The 20,493-nt window shown below is 37.9% G+C and overlaps 3 protein-coding genes across 3 annotated transcripts in view; 1 reads left to right on the forward strand and 2 right to left on the reverse strand.

The window, feature by feature from the left end:
- Positions 1-13,287, reverse strand: part of LOC110066650 (chloride channel protein D-like) — a 44,340-nt gene extending 31,053 nt beyond the window's left edge. The window contains exon 1 of the mRNA XM_089296069.1: positions 13,174-13,287. The gene's annotated coding sequence lies outside the window, so the exon portion shown is untranslated. The remainder of the gene's footprint in view (positions 1-13,173) is intronic.
- On the forward strand, positions 649-12,217 carry LOC110066651 (uncharacterized). Its single transcript, XM_020773879.2, has 14 exons — positions 649-995; positions 1,092-1,237; positions 3,264-3,366; positions 3,894-4,046; positions 4,827-5,046; positions 5,391-5,683; positions 5,909-5,986; positions 6,244-6,366; positions 6,733-6,825; positions 7,378-7,577; positions 7,941-8,050; positions 8,412-8,574; positions 8,924-9,060; positions 9,387-12,217. Exons 1-14 carry the CDS (start codon positions 869-871, stop codon positions 9,529-9,531), a joined length of 2,091 nt encoding a protein of 696 aa, XP_020629538.1. The 5' UTR covers positions 649-868; the 3' UTR covers positions 9,532-12,217.
- On the reverse strand, positions 10,437-18,935 carry LOC110066789 (alpha-methylacyl-CoA racemase-like). Its single transcript, XM_020774040.2, has 4 exons — positions 16,605-18,935; positions 15,333-15,559; positions 13,991-14,183; positions 10,437-13,739 (listed from the first exon to the last, which is right to left on the reverse strand). Exons 1-4 carry the CDS (start codon positions 16,942-16,944, stop codon positions 13,336-13,338), a joined length of 1,164 nt encoding a protein of 387 aa, XP_020629699.2. The 5' UTR covers positions 16,945-18,935; the 3' UTR covers positions 10,437-13,335.
- Between the last annotated feature and the right edge of the window lie 1,558 nt (positions 18,936-20,493).

Below are 20,493 nucleotides of genomic sequence, written 5' to 3' on the forward strand. Positions count from 1 at the left end.
TACTGCATTTATTAAGTTACCAGTTATCACCTCGCGATATTGCCCCGCAATTCAAGGTTTGTTAAACTGAGAAAACGTTGCGTTGAAGTCACGATATCTAGCATTCGCCCTTACAAACAAACGAAAAACATGAAAAACCGGAGAAAATAGATTAAGATGTCACTGAGTCAAAATAATACTTTTATAGAACAGATATAGATCACTTAACCAAAATATTTAACCTATTTTTTTTATTAGTCTGATCTTTTTCCGGAGCGGAGACTGATTGATGCTTCGTTATCCTGAGTATGCCTGTTTCTTGCTTTACCGGTTAAAAATAAAGAGACTAAAATATTTTTTTAAAGGGGGATGAATTTGCGGGTTTATTTTCTTTTGAAAATTTGAACTTTCACAGCTCCTTATCCCCCTTGGCGGCGGCCGCATGATTAGTGACTGAGACGTTGACTGAGTCCTCGGCCCACGCGAGTGAAGCTCATAACTAGTTTTTCCGGTAATAGTTGTTGATTCAGTTGTTTCATTAACACAAAACGCGCGAAATAATGACAGGTTTTTCTGTTCTCCAAGCACGTACTGCAATCGATTGCTAATCAATAGCCGCGCGTAATTGGCCACGAGAATGTGACGTCACACCCTGCCCCACCAAGGAGAGCAGCTACCATTACACTTGAATTTCAGGAGTGCGTCATCGGGGGTTATGTTTTGAAATTCAGTACGGCATTGGAAGACCTAGAATACCTCCCCAGACATGTTAAAAGTAGTCTTTAAGCATGCTAAATCATTGTACAGTTAGTGGAGTGGTTACAAAGAGGGTAAAAACTTGCACTGGAAGCGGAACTTATTCGGGGCTTACACTGTAAACATCGCATGTATGGCTTCTCGTCGTTCTACAACGTGGTCGTACTTGGTTGCCCTTTTGGTGTTTTGCACCGTGTTAAACCAAGCAGCTGCTCAATTGAACATGTTTATTTCAAAGGAGGATGCTAAGACGTATATGAGTGAGTAGTTTTCTTTCAAGAAAGGAGAGAAAGTTTGTAAATATTTCGCAAACCATGTGGAGAGAAGACTCAATCGGAATACTTGTTCTATTTCAGAGATGGAGTTCCAAGGGAAGTTGTACATCATTCAAGCCGGAGCCCCGGTGACCATGGTGCAAAATCCTAGTGCATTTTATCGTTTTATGGCACCAATAGAACCATCAGTTTCTGAGGTTCAGATAACCTGGTTCTCTTCCCCGCAGGTGAGTGAAACGTGACTAAAGGCAATAAACTTAATGGATGCGCGGTGTTTTGATTCTCGCTCGGGCCGAACATAGTCTCCTCGGCGTGTTTGTGCGAATGATTTTACGCCTTCGCGTAGTTCTTAAGTTATGCTCGTTATTTCTCGAAGGATATCTGTTGAATTCCAGGGGGAAAGACGCTTTTCGTGCGGTGATGTTCATTACAATAACTAAGCCCTTCCCGTAGTAGCTCACAATACACTTGGTTTACGCAATGCAAATTTCTAATGTTTTCTTTCGGTTTTGCTGATTCATTCAAAATGATTGATAGTAAACTCGTGTCTTGCTACAGCTTAAGTATCTACGATCTAGAACACATGGTGGTTTCAGAAAAGTAGCATAAATCCGGATAACTTGACTAACAACTACAATATTAGGAACACGAACCAATTGGCACAGTGTTTTGTATCGCCGGAATGCATTCTTTCCATCTCCTTTGTTTGCTTAGCAATAATTCAAAACGATGGAGGATATATTATCCCTTCATTGATTCTACTTCTCGGTTCTCATAATCTTCATATTCATCGCTTCGAAGGATTAGAATAGAAAGTTTCGCTATATCGGCGATCCGAGGCATTTCGTGTTGACGAGACCTACGTGAACAATAAAGTATTTATTGATGTTTATTTTAGATAGCTCGATCGCTCTGTGTTTTTGAATGAATGGTTGTGTAATGCAGTGTTACTCCTGTTCTAAACTGTTGGGTATTTGAAGCGAAGTTTTTTTGTCTAGAATATTGTCGACGAAGTCATTTAGCTTCATTTGATGTACATGTACGGGAAAGATGTAGAGAAGATTACGCAGCTGAAATTTGAAGGATTGCGTTGCCAATATTAGAAGCAGTATAAACCTTTTGGAATGCGATCGCTTGTGGTTATTTCGCTGTAAGCAGATTAAAGTTTTGCCAAGTGGAAATATTCTAGTAATTTTTTGACTTCTTGTGCTGGTTGCTTTATAAAAACGTGATCATTTTGTCATCTTTATTTCCGAATCTTCCCTACTGTGTTCCGTGGAAGTTGAATTGTTTCAAGCCTTTTCTACAAGTTCCTTTGGGCTAAAGCATTTCCTGTTTTGCGAGTCGTGGCTTCTGAAAGACACGTAAAAGCTTGTTTTCAATTTTAGATAATAGGAGGCGAGATATCGGGCTGGAAATGACAACAATAACTTCTAGATAAGCCAAAAGCTTGTTGTAACACAGTATTAAGTACAGTGTTGGTGTTGAAAAGGGATAATGTAAAACAGAACAAAGCAAAACAATTAACAACCACTAAACAATCAGTCAAAACACTTGGAATGAAATAAATTTGGCGCCCATTTCTCCCATTTTCCTCTCTAGCTACTTCCTATGTAACATTTGTGTCTTTTAGATAACAAAATTGGAAACCTATTCTTAGGATAATGGCATTCTATGATTGAACTTGTTAAACTTTGGAGTTTCTTGTGCAACCTTAGTGCTAATGCAAGAACAACAACAACTCTCGTGCAATCAAATTAGCTGCATTGAGAGACTGAAGAAAAGGAAAAATAACTCAGCATAGCTAAAACTAATGTAGCAGTTCAATTGGGTTACTAAAGTTAAAACACTTGTAACCAGATAATTGCAACATAAACTTGGGGTAATAAACTTGGCATAATTTACTCTCCTTTCTTTGTCAAGATGCTTCTCTTTACTGGAGAATGAAAACTGAGTCACTTAGTTTTCTCCCTCAAATCCAAAATGTGGCATATAAAATCCTGGTAAAGTATTTTGTTACAAACTCTTATCATTAGAGATGGTTAGAATAACTGGCTCAAAAAGTAACAGGAGTACTAAAGAGAAGATTCACAAGTTTTTTACGAAGTTGCACCACCTATGCAAGGCAGTGTCCTTTTACATGTACTGATGATTTTTTTTTTCACATCTCCTAAGTGCTGAGCAATTTGCAGAATAGGAAACTAGACATTGACTACTTAGTACTGAATGAGTTTGCTGAACGTTCTTTTTCAGGTCTCGCATTACAGCATGAGTTTCAAATCAAGTGACACCAGCATCATGCCTGACCCAGTGCCAGTAATTCCTTTGCAAGGAATTGTTCCACAAACCATCTCAGGTGAGAATTACCTGCACTTGCAGGTTTACAAAGGGATGAAGTTCTAGGGCTTTGTATCTAATCAAGAATGAATTGATCTACGTTTATGTAAATACATGCATTGGTGGTGAAAATATATGGATGTGTCAGTGCGACCAGTGTTGTTGTTGTGGTTTAAATTTATCTTTGATTTGAAATTTTCAGTCTAGTTTGATCTTCTCATTTCTATTATCATAGTCTGAAAATAGGAAAAAACTATAACTGGTTTGAAAAATTTGCTACGAAAACTAAGTTATTATTATTTAAACCCAATATCAGCTTTGTGCTGTAATTGCAAAACAGGAGAGAAACAAAAGTTTTGTCTCCCCTGAGCTGGAAGGAAGCTCGCAGTTTGTACAATACGAGCAATAGTGAGGGCAAATAAGGGGGTTAAAAAATGCTTTACAACTTGTTACTTCATTTCTGGTCATTTATAATTCTCAGAACAAAGAAGTCATATTGTCTTAATTATTAATTAATGATTAATGATTTTTTGTTTTGTCGCTCAGTTTTCCCAGTTTCCTTCCTTTGTTCTGGTAAAAAGGGAGGAGCAGTGGACATGACATTCTCCCTTAACTACACCAAGGTTGACACCAGTTTAGGAGAGACTGATGACACAAAAACATTTGTCATTGTAGTCCGAAGACTTTGTCTTCAAACAGGTATGCATGAAGATTATTACTACAATGCTATCTTTTGTAGTTTATAGACGCTGATGCAAGAATGTCATTTAAGATAGCATAAAAGTGTGTAGTTGCGTACCTCCGCACATGTTACAGACTTGCAGAGTGCTGTATCCTGTGACTTATCACATGACTAATGACTTGTTCACATTAAAATCAGTTCTACCAACATGGCACCTTTTCTTTCGTGACACTTCAGCTTAGCAGCATCATTTGCTGTAAAAACTTGGTTATACGTAATTGAACTTGTAGTGAGTTGTCAGCAGATATTCAGGCTTGTTTTGTAAGTAAACTTTGATCGAAACCTTTCTCATAAAATTAAAAGAAAAGTCTTAAATATTGTAAGGAATGAAGAAAAGAGTGCTACTGAATGAATACCACTTACAAATCACACATATTTTGTTTGCTGAGTGATGGTGCATAAATATTATTTGTCAAATAACTTCTAAAAGATTATTGTTGAATATGTGATTTATTGTGAACAAGGTCATATAAGCTCTTGCTTGTGTGAGGTGATTTAAAAGCTATATAATTTGAAAGGAGACATTAAGCATGTTCTTGTAATACTTAAAACCCTTATTCTGTTTGCAAAGTTTGACAGACTGTTGTCAGAATTCAGCAAATTCTTGCTAAGATTTTAAAACAAGGTGTTAGCTCACTAGCTGCTGCTCTGTTCCTCTCTAGAGGAAGATGCTCTGCTATTGCAATTACTAAATTATACTGTTTAAAGTTAAAAATGCACCCTTTTTTTATTTACAGGTAAAGATGGCCATGATATTAGTGACAAAGATGTTGTAACCAAAAAGATTACCTCCTCACCCTGGTCACGTGGAATGATAGTGGGGCTCTGTGCCGGCATGACACTTGTCATCATACTGATAGTGGGACTTGCCCTGTTGTGCCGGTACAGTTTGAGGCAGCGAAAGCTGAAGATGGAGTTTGAAGATGACATGGAAATGTACCGCAGCAGCAGCAGCAGGTAGAGCCATTGTTGCTTAACAAACAATTATATAAATGTTCGTTCTTTTCTGTTTCATTCTCGTTCATTCTAATCACTGGGAATATGAACAAAATTTGTCTCTTCAAAATAGGTGTTTTTCATTTAACATTTATGCTGTGAATGAAGGTTGCATCTGCTACACGGATTTATTGGAAGCAAGTAGACAATTTTGTTTCAGGGTTCTTTGGATGTTGCGCTAAATAAAATTAATTAATTGTTGGTTAATAAAATGATTTTTACTATTTGTGTATTAAAACCCTTCAAGTCTAAACAGAAGTGGGATATCATTTTATGCTGAGGCCATTTTCTTTTCTATCTACCAGTTCATCAAAGATTTATAAGAAAGACGAAGAAGAAGATGATGTAGATGAAGCAGTAAATACTTCCAAATCTGGGCTCTTTTATAGTCCACCAAAACCAAAGTTCTCACCTTCAGAAGGGCGTGGTCGTGCAAATACCAGTGGCAGTGACTCGTCAATAACAAATTTAATAATTCCAGAGGAAGACAGCGATGTACATTTAGTAGAACAACCAGAGGGTAAATACAGTAACAGGGATGCAAGACATGGAACAAGACATAAACACAAAAGACTTCATGAAAGATCATTTAAAGGAGGTGAGGTATTTTGTGGATCAGAAATCGGTGCTGCAAGTTCCTTTCCTAAATGAGATGTCTGAATGTAAATCGGAGTTTGGGTCCAATTCCAAACTTCTCTCAAGCGGGAGAAGAACTGGTCATAGGAAGAGGGACTTCTATTCAAGCATGTATTTTGGTCTAGTGATCAGAAGTAAAAGAGTATTTGTATTAACATTCTTGTGTTGTTGTTTTTTTTTGGTGAAGATGCAAAGTACAGGATCCAAGAAAGACCGTCTTCATTATTATCTCTTGAGACAGAATCTTTGTTGGAGAGGAGAAATAGTAAGTTTATTTGTTTCGTTATAGAGTGGTCTTCAACTCAGTGTCGTAAACCAAACCCTAAGCCAATTGCTTACCAATTAGACTACTCGGCCTATCTCATACTGTACTAAAACCAAAACAGAAACCAAAACCAAAGTAATAAACTGATTACTTTCAAAACTCAATTTAAATGTGCTTTTGTACTAAGAAGCACAAGGTACATGCAAGAGAGGTAACAGTAGCTTTCATGCATTAACTCTTAATTTTTCTTCTTAAAGCTCCTGATGAAGTACAAAACACAGAAGGACTATTCACTGTCTTGAATGAATTTTGGGCGACAGAACTTGCTGATATTCTACTGCCACGAGATCAAGTGTCGCTAGGCGACCCCCTATACAGAGGTATGTGTTTCTGGTTCATCTGGTTGTGTTCCATTGAGTATCAGCCATTGTAGGCAGATTTGGTTCATTGACAGCTTCAAACAGATACTGGCATCAGTTAAAATTGTGTTTAGCTATTTCAAGGCATTAAATGTTGTTGACATTGAGCATTCTATTCAGGCACGCAAACCAAATTAAATGAACTAGGGATAAAAACGATTAGCCATTCTACAACAAGATCTATAACACAACAAATATGTTAGAATTATTTTACCTCAGTCAGACCTTGGGCAGGATTTCTGCAATCTTTTAAAGTAGCAGTAGCAGTGGCAGTAGCAGCATTGCTATTTTTAAGTGGAAAGTTACATATATTAATATTTTTTTCAGGAACCTTTGGATGTTTATACAAAGGCTCTGTTAGGGGACTCAGTGTAGAACAGCCTCGCAAAAAATTAGGAGTGTCAATCAAAGCGCTTCAAGGTAATTCAACAGTTTTTGTACATATCATGCCATGTACATGTGATATCACGGCCCCATGCCCCACTGGGGGCAATAAGGACTGATGAGGACACATGATATCATTTGGATGCAAGATAGCCATAGACACTGGGGTGATGTAGTAAAGAAGGTCATCCTAAAAATTATGAGCATTCTCAGGGCTCAAAAAAAAAAAAAAGGCTGTCCAGTGATCCGGAACAAGTAGATTACCCTATCGGGCAAGTTACTTTCCATTCTCCCTTGTCCGATGGGCAAGGGCCCAGACAAATCTTCTGTCAGCAAAATCACAGTGAAAGTAAACTAAGACCCAGGGCAAGCAAAATTTGAGAGCTGCTGGTCTGAAGGACAAGCTGGAATTCAAGTTTCTTTTTAGCCTTGATTATTCACGTTTTTCGTAAGTATTTACGTTGTTCCCAGCAGTATATCTTCTTCCTCGATGACTAACACATATCCCAATTAACGTAACAAAATGTATAGAGATCAGGGAAAGATTCTTTATTGTTGTGAATTTAAGGGTATTTTTCTTTTCTACAGACGAGGCAGATATGGATACCATCACATCTTTCATGCAGGAAGCCATGATCATAAAAGGCCTTAAACATCCGAACATTGTGGAGCTTGTGGGAGTGGTTCTTCAACGAGCAGCTCCACCTTACATCATAACACCATTAACACGAAATGGTGATCTAGGGCACTTTTTAAAGATTTCAAGAGCTACCTCTGCCAGAATGCAGGTGAGAATTGGGTGTCGAGGTCTTGCCACATCTGCTCGGTTATCTCCTTTTCTGCATGGTTTGTAAAGTGCTTAGAGTGCTGGGAAATAGTGTGGAAGTCTGCAAACTAGTTTTTTAAGTCTGGAGAAAGTATCAGTCTAGAGAAAGAAAATAATGATTTCAAAAATTTAATGAACAGGTCTGTTCTTGTAGTTGTTTATTGTAACAGTAAAATGGTGTTTTTATTTTAATTAAACAGCTTGTTTACATTAATTAGCTATTTCAAATATAAGGAAGGGTGTATTTATGGAATATTGGGGTCAAGCCTTGCATTATGTTAACTTGGTTATTATTTTTACTAATCATTGAATAATTCCTTTGCAGACAATTACCTCTCGCCAACTGATTGAATTTGGAATTGAGATCTGCAAAGGAATGGATTACATCACTCAAAAGCAGATTGTTCATAGAAATCTTGCAGCAAAGAACTGCATGTAAGTATTGAACGTGTTAGTTTGCTTTTCCTTGGTATAATTGAGAAGCTGAGTACAGAGATGCCTTTGGAATCCATTCATCTGCCTTGTGTTGGAAGTGTTGAGTCTTTTCTGTCATTCTAGACTCTGTTGACTTCATTTTTTTGTGTTGGTTGCTTGATATTGTCTTGACATGGAATAACTGTGTCACAGCGGTGAATAGTAGGAGACATTTTTCTATTTTTGTGTGAGTTAGTTAAGGATTAGAAGAAAAGAACACAAATTCAGAGGTAATCTCTGCTGTCTGCCGTAAATGTCATGCTTAAACTCTCTAATTTGGAAGTGTAAACCTCTGAAACTAATCCAAGCATTCTTGTTTTAGTGTTAATGATGACCTCAGTATCAAGATAACAGACTTCAGTTTAGCCAGAGATGTGAACTCAACCAACCTAAATGACAAAGGCATACGCTCCAGGTTACTTGTGAAATGGACAGCCCCAGAGGGTCTTGCAGAACAAGGACAATTTTCAGAGAAAAGTGATGTGGTATGTTCAATTTATTGCTACAAGAGTAGCACTGGCTTGAGACTGTTTAGGTTGTTACTGGTTTTATGTTTTTTCTGGATAGAAGTAAAGATGTTCAGTGGACTATAATGTAGTCAGTTTGACAGGGGTTTTATTGACATTTCAGCCAGATGATTACTGGTTTCCACAGGCGGGCAAAATGTTTTGAACTGAACTTCTTAATAAGAAAAACTTTCCTTTAGGTGGTTAAACCAGGGCGGCAAAATCATCCTCACAGCTGGTCAATTTACCCGGTGCCTGGCCCTTAATGAAACCCCTGGTTTGAAATTGTATGCAATATTCCCAACTGATGGTTTTTCCTTGTCTACAGTGGTCATTTGGTGTTGTCTTATGGGAGCTCGTGACTCTGGCTAAAGCACCCTATCAGGCAATTGATAATTCAAAAATGGAGCAGTATTTGCAAGCAGGACATCGACTACCGCAGCCGAGTAACTGTCCATATGACTTGTAAGTTGCATAGAATTTTACTTTTTTGTTGCGAAAAAATGCCGTTAGTTTGATTAACAAGAAGTGTTTTAGTTGAACTTCTCCGGGGTAGCCACTCTGTAAGAAATTTTACTGGCTATTATGAGAAGGTTAAATTTGGTTTGTGATGTAGTCAGAAAAAATCCAGATTGTTGTAGAAATGTGGCTAATGAGACATTTGACTGTAGTTACAATTGTGGTTAGCAACTTTTTCACCAAGGCATCTTGTAGTAACAGGTGAATTTCTGTTTTATATTACTGAAATGCTCTAAAGATACAGTCCTTATTCTTGTTGTTGTCTCTTTCAGATATTTCTTAATGAAAAATTGCTGGGAACCAAGTCCAACAGCAAGACCAACATTTAGCTTGTTACTTAAGCAGTTGGAGTACTATGTCACAAGACTTACTCAAAATGGTGTCAAGTTTGAATATCTACTGGAGTCTAGCTGTTGATGAAGGCAGCTTGGTTTAGAAGAGTTCAAACATCGCCTAGAAATGTTATTTCAGTAAATAAGTAATTTTGTATCATTATTTGTACCATAACAAAGTAATAATTTTGTATATTGTATAAAATCAAATTATAGCAATCTAAAATTTATTTAGCCCTCAGCTGAACCCTCAGTCAAGTATTACAGACGTTTTGAGGTTACTTCTCAGGGTGAATGATTCAGTGGGTCAAAATGGTCCAGCAAAGAAATATTGCTGGATGTTTTGGAAAGTTTAATTTGCAGTCCCACATGGGTCCCATTTCTGTGAACAAAAGCATCAGGATAGCTATTGTTGTACCCCACTGTAAAAGGAGGTGTGAAGTCATAGTTAAAATGTTACAGTGTTTGGATGTCATAGTTCTTTTGTGCACGACAGAATAACTCTTTTGTCTCCTGCTTATGAGAATTTCCTACTGATTGTAGAAACGTTAAGAATTGAATTGAAAAGTTACTTTTCTCTGAGCAAAATATTAGAAAGTAGCGGAAATAATCCTTTTCAGCTGAAATAATACAGGCAGGGTGATGTTTTTTTTTAAATAAGTATCTCGCTGTTCACAAATTGATCAAGAGAAAGTCATGATCATCTTTAGTGGTAATTCAACTCAACTGAAAGTACAGTAGTGTAGTTACTGGACCTTTGGCGTATATTTTTTGCCAGCCTTTTTCAAGGTGACCTTTAGTCATTCAGTTTTATTGATCGACTGGGACTTTTATGGTTATTCTTTACACACGTTTCATTCTCTGTAAATAGTCAAATTATTGTTATAGCACATATTTATCTCATCTTTTATGCATCATATATAGTCAACACTTCAGTTGATGTCTTGTAGTTGGAGCCAAAGATCCAATCATCTGTTAGATGTAGCTGAGTTTTCTTTTTTTTTTTTTTTTGGTGCATCATTTGTTTAGTGCACTTTTTTTATGAGTGGGTGTACAACAACTTCAGGGTGGATTTTAAGTAGATGTCAATGTACTTGTGTCCTTATGTTGGAAGTGTTATTCTCTAATTCTATGGAGGGCATTTTGAGAGCATACAATATTTCTGAAGGCATTTACAAAATACCATATTATATTTGTAGTAAAAGGAGGTATTTTTCTATGAATGAAATCTCAAATTGATGCAAAAACCATGTTGATGCTATTTGAAACACTTTTCAAAAGTATTTAACAACTTTCTGTCACAGACACTAACCCTACTGAACCCAAGCAATTCTGGATGGGCTGGGTTTTTGTGGATCATTAGTGCTTTCAATGCAGTTTAACAAAACCACAGCAAAAACCCATTGTAAATTGAAAATGTTCAGGTTTGTGTCAGTGTTTATTTTGGAACAATGGTTAAGTAAGATTGCTGTAACTGAATGGCATTAAAATATTAGTGGTGTTAAGTGGCTGGAACATTTATGTTAATCTGTATTTAGTTGAGAATTATTAAAATATTTCAAGTGCTGTTACATTGGGTACATTATATTGAGTTATTACACTTATATTGAGCTATTACACCATATTATGTGTAATTATTGTGTGACAGCTTGCTTTTCACATGTAATGGGACTTAGCCATGTGATCTGCAAGCAATTCCTATATTTTTTTGCTAAATTAAGGTTGCTCCAAGTTAGCGGTATGTGATAGTTTTGAAATCAGTTTTCTTGGTTCAAATTTTATATTTTGTAATTCCATACTGATGGGTTGTATTTCTAGACTTTGCTCATTTAGTACGGTTGGCCGACAGATGAAACAAAACACAAATTTACATTATGTGTTCCATTTTTCTGTACATTGTAGACTTCTCTTTTCATTCTGTCATTTGTTTTGATAAAAAGGAATAATTTGTTGACAGAACAGTTATGTCACTTGCTTAAAACATACTGTAAAACCACATGTAAATAATTGAATAGATTTTAAGTTTTCTAAAGAATGCAGCACTCTTTGCAGATAAAAATAATGAATAAAATATCAACATTGGGATGTAAATAGTGATTTCAAGGTAATAATGTCATTGGATGGTGCCTCCTCCTCTTAAAATGCAGGCAGTGAATTGAAGTTTTGATTTGACAAGGGAAAAAAGATTGCTGAAAGATCACTTTTTAAGGTAAAATAGTTTACCAGGAAAATCAAAATGAAAAGTGGTAATTTATGTCATTTATGTATCATTATGCTGTTTATTGTTGGTCTAAAAATGCTGTTCTAACATTCCTTGTCATCATTAGAACATTGCTTAACATAAATTATGGTGATTTTACAAAAGCCATTGTGAAAGGAGTGTTGTAAAATCTCACTGCTTGCTTATTTGAGAATGATCCATTACCCAATTTTATTGTCTTGGTGGTTATCTGTGGTAATTGTATATTGCATTTAAAGAGGTTTAAATATAACGGCATTAATAATAATATTTGCTACAGTTGGAATTTAAGCAAGTGACTTATTGTTAGATGGTAAATTTACATATTATAATTAAGTATGTTCTGAAAATAATTTTGAACCGTTGGTCTAGTTATTTGTAAATACATTTTTCTAGTACAGTATTCCATTGACACTAATGTACATTGCTTTTCTTAGCCAAACATTTCAAACCAGTATCCTTTGTCGCTGTTAGCTGGGCATTGTAAATAAATTGCTTACACCTGTCAGTAAATAACATTGTTTAACCTAAAGTTTGCCTGCTTTGTGTTTTATGTACTTTTGTTTCATTTCCATGTTGCTTTCTTTCCACTTTGAAAAAGAGTCCTGGTTCACATATTTTCATACAGAAATGTCGTGATTTGCAAGAAAATAAATGCACAAGAAAACCTCATTTCCATAAGAAAGGTTAAACACCAAGACTCGTTTTGAAACAGAGATAAGGGTAAATCAGAAATGGCGTATTAGAGTAAAGTTGTAATATATTGACTATGTAAACTTGCTCAGGTATCACTAAGATGATTGTCATGAAGACACAAGGAAGTTGAAAGTGTTGTGTTGAAAGTTTTCATGACTAAAGTGGTTCTAAGTTAGATTGAATGGATGTATTGTAGAAAAATGCAAAGGAATCCATTGCCATGTTAAGTTTTAAATGACAGTAAAATTTCTGTCAGATTTCAGTGCATCACTTTTGCCTCATACAGAAATAAGGAATTACAAGTATTGGAAACAATACAAAGTGGACTTATTACTGGAGTGAAGGTGAAAAGGAAATAACCTTTCAAGGAAAATACCTCACAATGAAACAGTATTATTTTGGGTTTCAGGGTGATTTTATTGACATCGTGGTATTTGAAAGATGTTCAAAACAAAGAAGCATGTACAAACTCCAGAAACGAAGCGCTATTTCTTTTTTAAATAACCCCTTGTTGCTTTATTTTTATACTGCAAGCAATCAGTGTTTTATTTCACTTTCATCCTCCTGCACCCCCTGTGCCCAACAAGATACTCATGGCTAGGACAACTGCCTACTTCAAATTAAGTCAAACCTTATTTAGGCAGGGTGGCCCCACCATCCCCAACTCCTCACACTTATTGTACAAGAGAAGCAAAGGTTTGTGAAGGATGGAAAAGAATACTCGCAATCTTTCAAGAAGCATTTGTTATGTAGTGAAATGTCTAAATACAGGTTTTTAGATTCTTTACTCACCTTTCATCAAGTTTTATCCTGTATTTTAAATCTTGAGATACTTGGAAAATAATAAATTACTCATGAGGGGTTCTCATTGGCTGAGAAGTTGGCAAAACTTCTAGAGTGCAAGAATGCCTCATGCTGGCATTTTAAATAGTGATCATGATCTAAACATCGTCATCAGAGGGAGGACTTCAGGTTAGGATGATCAACCACACCATCGTTTAATAGTTCTTGAATTTCTGTTTGTGTATATCCAGCTTCTTTTAAAACCTCTAAGGAATGTTCCCCAACCTCAGGCTGAGTCTTCAACTTGCAGTGCCCTGGTGTTCTAGATAGTTTTGGAGCTGGGGATGGTTCATATGCCCCATCACTCAAAATAAATGTTTTCCTCTCATCATTGTGGGGGTGGCAAGGTGCCTCGTCTGTCGTAAGTACAGGTGTGACACAAGCATCAAGATCTTTGAATGTTTCACACCATTCTGACTGAGTCTTCTTAGAGAATACTCTAGCGATTTCCTCTTTAGCTTTGGGCCACTGTTCAACATCAGACTGGTCTGGGAGTTTTCCTTTTAACTGAAGCCCTATAGAAACAAGGAAAGTATGTTACTCCAGCCTTTAGTCCAGACTGAACCTTAGTTTGTACTTTTTCACAAAAATAAAGTGCTCTGCAGAACTTTCTTTGCTTCTAATAACATTATTCAAAACTAATATTATTACTGGCAGTAGTTTACTTTCTGGGGGTCATTTCTTTTGGAAACTTAACAGTAATTATGCAAAACTCAAAAAAGGTTTTCAATGTAGTATTAAGAAAGCAATTACAATAAAAACAAACCTTCAATAAAGTTTTGATAAAACTTGGGCTCTATAGCACCTACAGCCATGAATCTTCCATCAGATGTTTGATATGTATCATAAAATGGTGCTCCTGAGTCCAGTAAGTTCCTGCCTCGTTCAGGGTGTTGCCATATAAATCCCATACCAAGACTGTTGTAAATGAACGAGCCTAAGTATGCCGCACCATCAACCTGTAACAAGGGAACATGAATCAGCTGGCTGTTAGCTAAATAAGCTTTACTCTGGCTACTGTGTCATGGTTTCTATTCCTTTATAACCAGAATAGTAAATTATGGATACTACTGTAAAATAAACCTGCATTCAGCAGACACGTTAAGACATGTTAAGTGGACACAGATGCCAATATTAAGCCATTTTGGTGGACACAATTTGGAACAAGTGGACACTTCAAGGGCTTTTTACCTCTAAAAAATCCAGCTCAGACTCTTTTAACATGGTTGAGAGATGTCATTTTATAGCTAAGTAGATTATTCCAGATTGATACATTGACTGACTGGACATTTCTGTACAATAATCTATTCCAGGTTGTTAACTAAGCTATTCAAGTTTCTGACCAATTATACTTTGTAATCTGTCCTTTCCACTGTATGGACTTATCACTTTCAATCCACTCTTTCAAGGGTGAACTCTAATACTTGCAAATTTGATCCGAAGCCACATAACATAGGTTTTTAACCGTAGAAAACACCAAAGAAATATGGTTTTAGTGTCTGCATCTTCCTCACAGAGATATCAAATGAATAGGGGTCTCTTATAAAGGTAAATATAACTAAGTTATAGACTTAGTATCTGCCTAATTTTTTTTTAAAATATGATGTCCTTGTTCAAGAGAGATATCAGTACCTACATGTTTTACCAGATTATTAGTCAGTTTGGAATAAGCACCTCTTCTAAAGATTGACTATGAACTAAATGTGGGCCACTTCAATGTAGTTCCAGAAAGGCTGGGCTGGGTCTCAAAAGCCAAAATTGTTATAGGAAAAATTATGAAGCTACGTCGGAACTTCCAGAGATTGGGGAGGAGGTAGCCTCTGGGCATCTACTATTTCCTTTCCTTTCAGTGACACAGAAATAAAAAATTCTTCCATGGGAGAGGTATCACCCTCGGAGACCCAGGCGCAGCTAGTTGGGACTACACAATGTTTTTGGGCAACACAATATCTTCAGGCAAAAGTTTATCTCAAACATTTGCCCAAAAATATTGCATCATCCGAAAACATTACATTGTCTCGACTAGCTGCCTCTGGGTCTCCAAGGACAGAGAGGTTTGGCCATAATTTTTCTAGAACAACACATTTTATTTTTATAGATTGATTTACCATTGAAGCATCAACAACTTGGCCTTTCCCAGACCTGGTTCTCTCAAACAAAGCTAGTAAAATTCCAAAAGCACATGTTAGGCCTCCACCACCAAAATCTGCTAACAGATTGATTGGTGGTGTTGGTTTTTGATCCTTGCGTCCAAGCTTCGACAGCAAACCACTAATGGAAACATAGTTTATATCATGGCCTGCCCTCTTGGAATAGCAACCTGTCTGGCCATAACCTTAAAAATAAACCAGAAACAAATACTGTAGTTTTACTGTTCATTACTAAGATTGTCTAAATGAGCAATGTGTGGTTCCAGAAAATATTCATACCCACCCCAAGGAGGGTTTTCTACTTGCACTACTGGAACTGACTGATACATATTTAGATTAAGATGCAATTTGCGTAAATGTGAAGTTAACATGAGAGAAGTGAGGGAACATGAAGCATAAGAGAGTGAGTCCACCGTATAGGCCTTATTTCCTAAGCAGCTTGACACACATTTTCATACTCGATGGGAACATCCGTACACATGGCAAGCAGAAGAACTGGATACCATCGGTAAAAAAAAAACTTGAGAGATTACTTTTAGAGTAAGGCCTATATCGAGGGTGGTAAAGGGTATTTTCGTGATTCGTGAATGACCTAATTTTTTGTCTCGTGAAATGTGAAATGGTTTGCTTTTTTCTCATGAATTGTGATTTCATTAGAAACTGTGAACCATGATTTGCCAAAATAATTCTCCGGGAAATGAGAAAGAAGTATTTGGTTGTGTCTTCTATTATTTTTGACAGTAATTAACAATATTGCATGACCATGACAGGACGATCATCCCTCTTCGTGTTCTTGCTCAGATTTCAGTTGTGCTGCACACAAAACAAGAAGAGGACAGATGACAAAGACATCTAACAAGGCTGTGCTTGGGCGTAACTTTCCAATATCATAAGTTATGTAAGTTTGGGTCAAAATATGCCATTTTGTTTTCGTGAAACGTGAAATGTCAATTATATTTCCCGAGAATTGTGAAAGGACCAATTTATTTTCCATGAAATGTGATCTTGACACCTCTCCCCCCCTTTACCCCCCTTTACCACCCTCTATATAGGGACTTAACTCATTACATCTCTTAACCTTAATCTTCTTTCAAAGAAGATTCAACATTGAAGAAGAATTCTCGATATCTTCCACCGACCCACTCCCCCACCCCCTCCCCCACCCCCTTCCCCGACCATCCACCTCTGACACCCAGGACCCACTCCAACTTAAATAGTAAGCTTAACTACCTGTTAATCGAGCGTAAATTAATCTCGGATTCTCTTTCAATAGTATTTCCGGTCCTAAGCCCAGTCTTTCCAAGACTCCTGGTCTGAAAGGATCAATCAACACATCGGACTGAGAACAAAGCTTTCGAACGATGGCAACTCCCTGGGGATTCTGTAAGTCGACAGAGATGGATCTCTTTCCACGTGCAAGTTTATCGATAGTGGACATATTTTTCACTTTGTCTATTCGAGTAACTACTGCCCCAAAATCTGCCAGGATCATCCCACAAAACGGTGCAGGAGCCAGCCCCGCAAGTTCGATGACTCGAGTGCCCGCTAGAGCAGCCATCGTCGCCGCCATTTTGAATAGTATACCACACCGCTGACTTGATCAGACTGCTGGCGAACTACCTTACCAACCTTGTTCCCAGGGTCTCTCATCTTACCGTACCCCGGTGTCACAGTGATATGTGTATCCCCGCACACATATCACTAGTGATATGTGTATCCCCTCCAAAATGGCGACCAGTGATATGTGTATCCCCCACCCCCCTCCCCTCTACTTTAAAAAGCAATATCCTCCTTGAAAGTGCTCTCGTCGTCCGGTCGCTTACTGGACGAACGACTAACCCAAACAGGCTTCAGTAAAACACAAATCTCAATTTTTGTAGTTGAAAAAGTTTACGGATCTGCTGCTGGAATTGTGTTCTTGATCCTAACTGGTTTTCTGCGAGCAGGATATAATGAATTTAAAGTTGAACACCAAATGGATCTAGATATATTTCAATTTGAGTTTCACGGCACCGGATTTCTAGGACGATATTAATTGCGCGGTGCATTCTCACCCCTCGAGTAACGCATATTCTCCACTGTTCATCGCCTTGTTTGCATCTGAATTATTCGTGGAGTGAAACACATATCACGGCTTCGACCCGATCGCCATAAAATGATTAGTGGCACTCGTGTATCCCCTGCACCCGCTTTTCAGTTCGACTTTTTGTAAGATATGTAAAGTCTCAAGCTGTATACATTGCTATACTGCGAATATTGCTAGCACGTTTCACAATATTCGACGTTCATTCTTCGGCAGTTAGCCTAGATTACGGCTGTCTTCAGGGGATACACATATCACTGCGCCATGTAATAATTAGTGATATGTGTATCCCCTGCATGCGGTCGGCGACGGTGTACAACCGAGGTCAGTGAAACTCCAGAAATCCCAAGCTATGAATAAATGCCTGGTGTGAATATTTCTAGCAAGCCAGTTTTGACAATGCAAATGTTATGGGCATTTTTCTTCTTGGGTAGAAAGCCAATATAACAGCTGTGTCCATGGGGATACACATATCACTAGTTCATGAAATAATCAGTGATATGTGTATCCCTTATTATCCTGTGCACGCGTGCACGCGTTTTTAGTGGAATTATCGAGTTTCAAACTTCAGTGAACCCAAGCCGTGTAAAAACGTCGGGTGCTAATATTGCCTGCAGTTTTGACAAGGTTGATGCGCTATATTATAACAGTTGTGTTTCTGGGGATACACATATCACTGCGCCATGAAATAATTAGTGATATGTGTATCCCCTGCACGCGATTTCAGTTTAGATATTTAAACATTCGAGTTGCAAACTCCGCAAACCTCAACCTGGGTATAAACGTCGTAGCGAGTAAGCAGCCAGCACGTTTCGGCAATAATTGGCCATTTTCTTCGATCAGGTAGATAGCCAATCTAACGGCTGTGTTTAGGGGATACACACTGAGATCACTGCGCCATGAAATAATTAGTGATATGCGTATCCGCTGTTCGAAGTTTTAGTCAGATATACAATCGAGTCGGTTGGAACTCAACCAAACTCAAGAAATCCTAATCTGCTCCGTTGGGCGCGAATTCATTTCTGGTTTCTTCTACTCTTTACAGCGCTCGTCGGAACCTCGCAACCGAGTCGCCATTTTGTTCGTTGAATGTCCAGGCGCGTATCAGTGTTTTGTGTATCCCCACGGGGGATACACATATCACTAGTGATATGTGTGCGGGGATACACATATCACGGGGATACACATATCACTGTGACACCGGAGCTGTGTATTAAGTCATTTGCCATGTCACTCAAAGGTGTCTGTAAAGAAGAAACTTTTCTCCGTTTTACAACAGTGCTTTTTAGGCCATGGAGGACTACGGCAATTTGAAGACACCCATGGGTAACACTGAGTGCGTGCGGAAGCGTTCAGGCTGTACTCGCTCGTTAGGTACCAGAGACAAAAAAAATTAAAATACATAACGTTATTAAAAAGATGACAAAATGCTTGATTGGTTTTAATTCTCTGCACGTATTTCAAGGCTTGACGAATGCCCGGGACAAATGCGAGCAGCGCGATGTACAAGAGGCTCTACCCGGAGGGTCATGGGTGGTATGAAGCCGGAAAAACAAAAACTTTATTTTGGGTAAGCCAGGTAACCAAAGGGTTCTGCATTTAAAAACATAGGGTCAAATTAAATTAAGGAGCTAAAAATGTTTGAAAACGACTAAAAATAATTATGTTAAGGGAGATACCTTAGTATTTAGTTTAAGGTATGCCTAGTTCATTGTGACTTCTATGAAGTATGACTGGTGCCACAACCTTGCCTGCCTTGTTTAGCAACTGAGTACAAGATAGAAAGAAGTGATTTGCAACGCTGAATATCCATAACAGTTAAACTCGATCTTCTGGTCACTTATCATACTCACTTTATACTAATAAACTACATGAAGCAAATCTTGGTAGTAATCCTGATATTTTGGTTAAACAAAGGCAATTGTCTAAAAAATCCCTCTCAATTGTTAGTCATGGCATTGTTGTTCAACATGTTCAAGTACCAACCTGCACCGGTCTTACGCATGGCAAGCACGGTCAAGGTTACTCAAAAATTCGCAATGTGAACAGTAAACATACCATTTAGCAAAACCATCATTAAACTCTGACTAGAAGTACGAAACACCAAAGAAATGAACTTCGCAGTTCGTGACACCTTTATACATAACATATCTTACAGAAAATGTAACTTTCTAATAACCTAACTGAACTGAATCCTTAAAAAGAGTTTGATGATTAGGCCGTGAGGTAAGGTGGGTTTGTTCAAGATATTTTGAAATGGCCTTTTAAATACCTAAAGGGCTGTCTACCTTATCCCTTTTTACATCATACTTACTTTCAAAATCCCTTGGCTGTTACACACCTCCAGCCTGAAAGAGGGACTACCCCATGCGGTTCTTAAGTGTCCCATAAAAAGTGAAGCCTTGGAACCGAATGGCTCACTGAGCTGCCGGAGCTTATCCCGGTTTCTGTAGCATGAAGCGGCTAGGAGTATTTCTACTCCCCCTAGATGGGATGCTAGCCCATCGCAGCTCCGGGGTGGAGAGAGGCACTATGAGAGTTAAGTGTCTTGCCCAAGAACATAACACAATGTCCCCGACCAGGGCTCGAACCCGGACCGCTCACTCCGGGAACGAGCGGACTAACTATGAGGCCACTGCGCCTCCCACTTGACAAGAAACAAGTGGGGTCACTCTCTATGAAGAACAGGACACATCTTCTACACACCAATTCTAAGAGACATAAGGACGCACGTAGTGCCACGATAAAGTCACTAGTGACCCGTTTATCTTAATGTATCTGATTTGTGAAGTAGCAGTGAACCATCGGATATCAGAAATGATTGAGAGTCTAAATATAAAAACAATTTTAATGCTCTTGAATTTGACTGTAGGGTGATCTGTCATGTGGTCCTCGCAAAATGACAAAATTTCACACCATGAGCTGTAAAAGTGGTGACAAACGCTTTTGAGCGATCAGTGTTTGCTTACTAAACGTTCCAAGTACAATGATTTGACTAAGGAATGGTTGGTATAAAAGGAAAGTGAAAACTATCGA

Source organism: Orbicella faveolata, unplaced genomic scaffold (assembly GCF_042242905.1).
Source record: "Orbicella faveolata isolate gen_17 unplaced genomic scaffold, um_ofav_v1 contig_26, whole genome shotgun sequence".
NCBI classification, from domain to species: domain Eukaryota; kingdom Metazoa; phylum Cnidaria; class Anthozoa; order Scleractinia; family Merulinidae; genus Orbicella; species Orbicella faveolata.

Bases quoted from the DNA above. Each gene is read 5' to 3' on its own strand.
- LOC110066651 (XM_020773879.2), top strand. From the start codon at position 869: ATGGCTTCTCGTCGTTCTACAACGTGGTCGTACTTGGTTGCCCTTTTG. The intron at 3,367-3,893 runs GTGAGAATTACC...TTTGTCGCTCAG, and splicing joins TGTTCCACAAACCATCTCAG to TTTTCCCAGTTTCCTTCCTT. The intron at 9,061-9,386 runs GTAAGTTGCATA...TGTCTCTTTCAG, and splicing joins AGTAACTGTCCATATGACTT to ATATTTCTTAATGAAAAATT.
- LOC110066789 (XM_020774040.2), bottom strand. From the start codon at position 16,944: ATGGCGGCGACGATGGCTGCTCTAGCGGGCACTCGAGTCATCGAACTT. The intron at 15,560-16,604 runs GTAGTTAAGCTT...TTTATTTTTAAG, and splicing joins AATTTACGCTCGATTAACAG to GTTATGGCCAGACAGGTTGC. The intron at 14,184-15,332 runs GTAAATCAATCT...CCCTTGTTACAG, and splicing joins AAGTTGTTGATGCTTCAATG to GTTGATGGTGCGGCATACTT.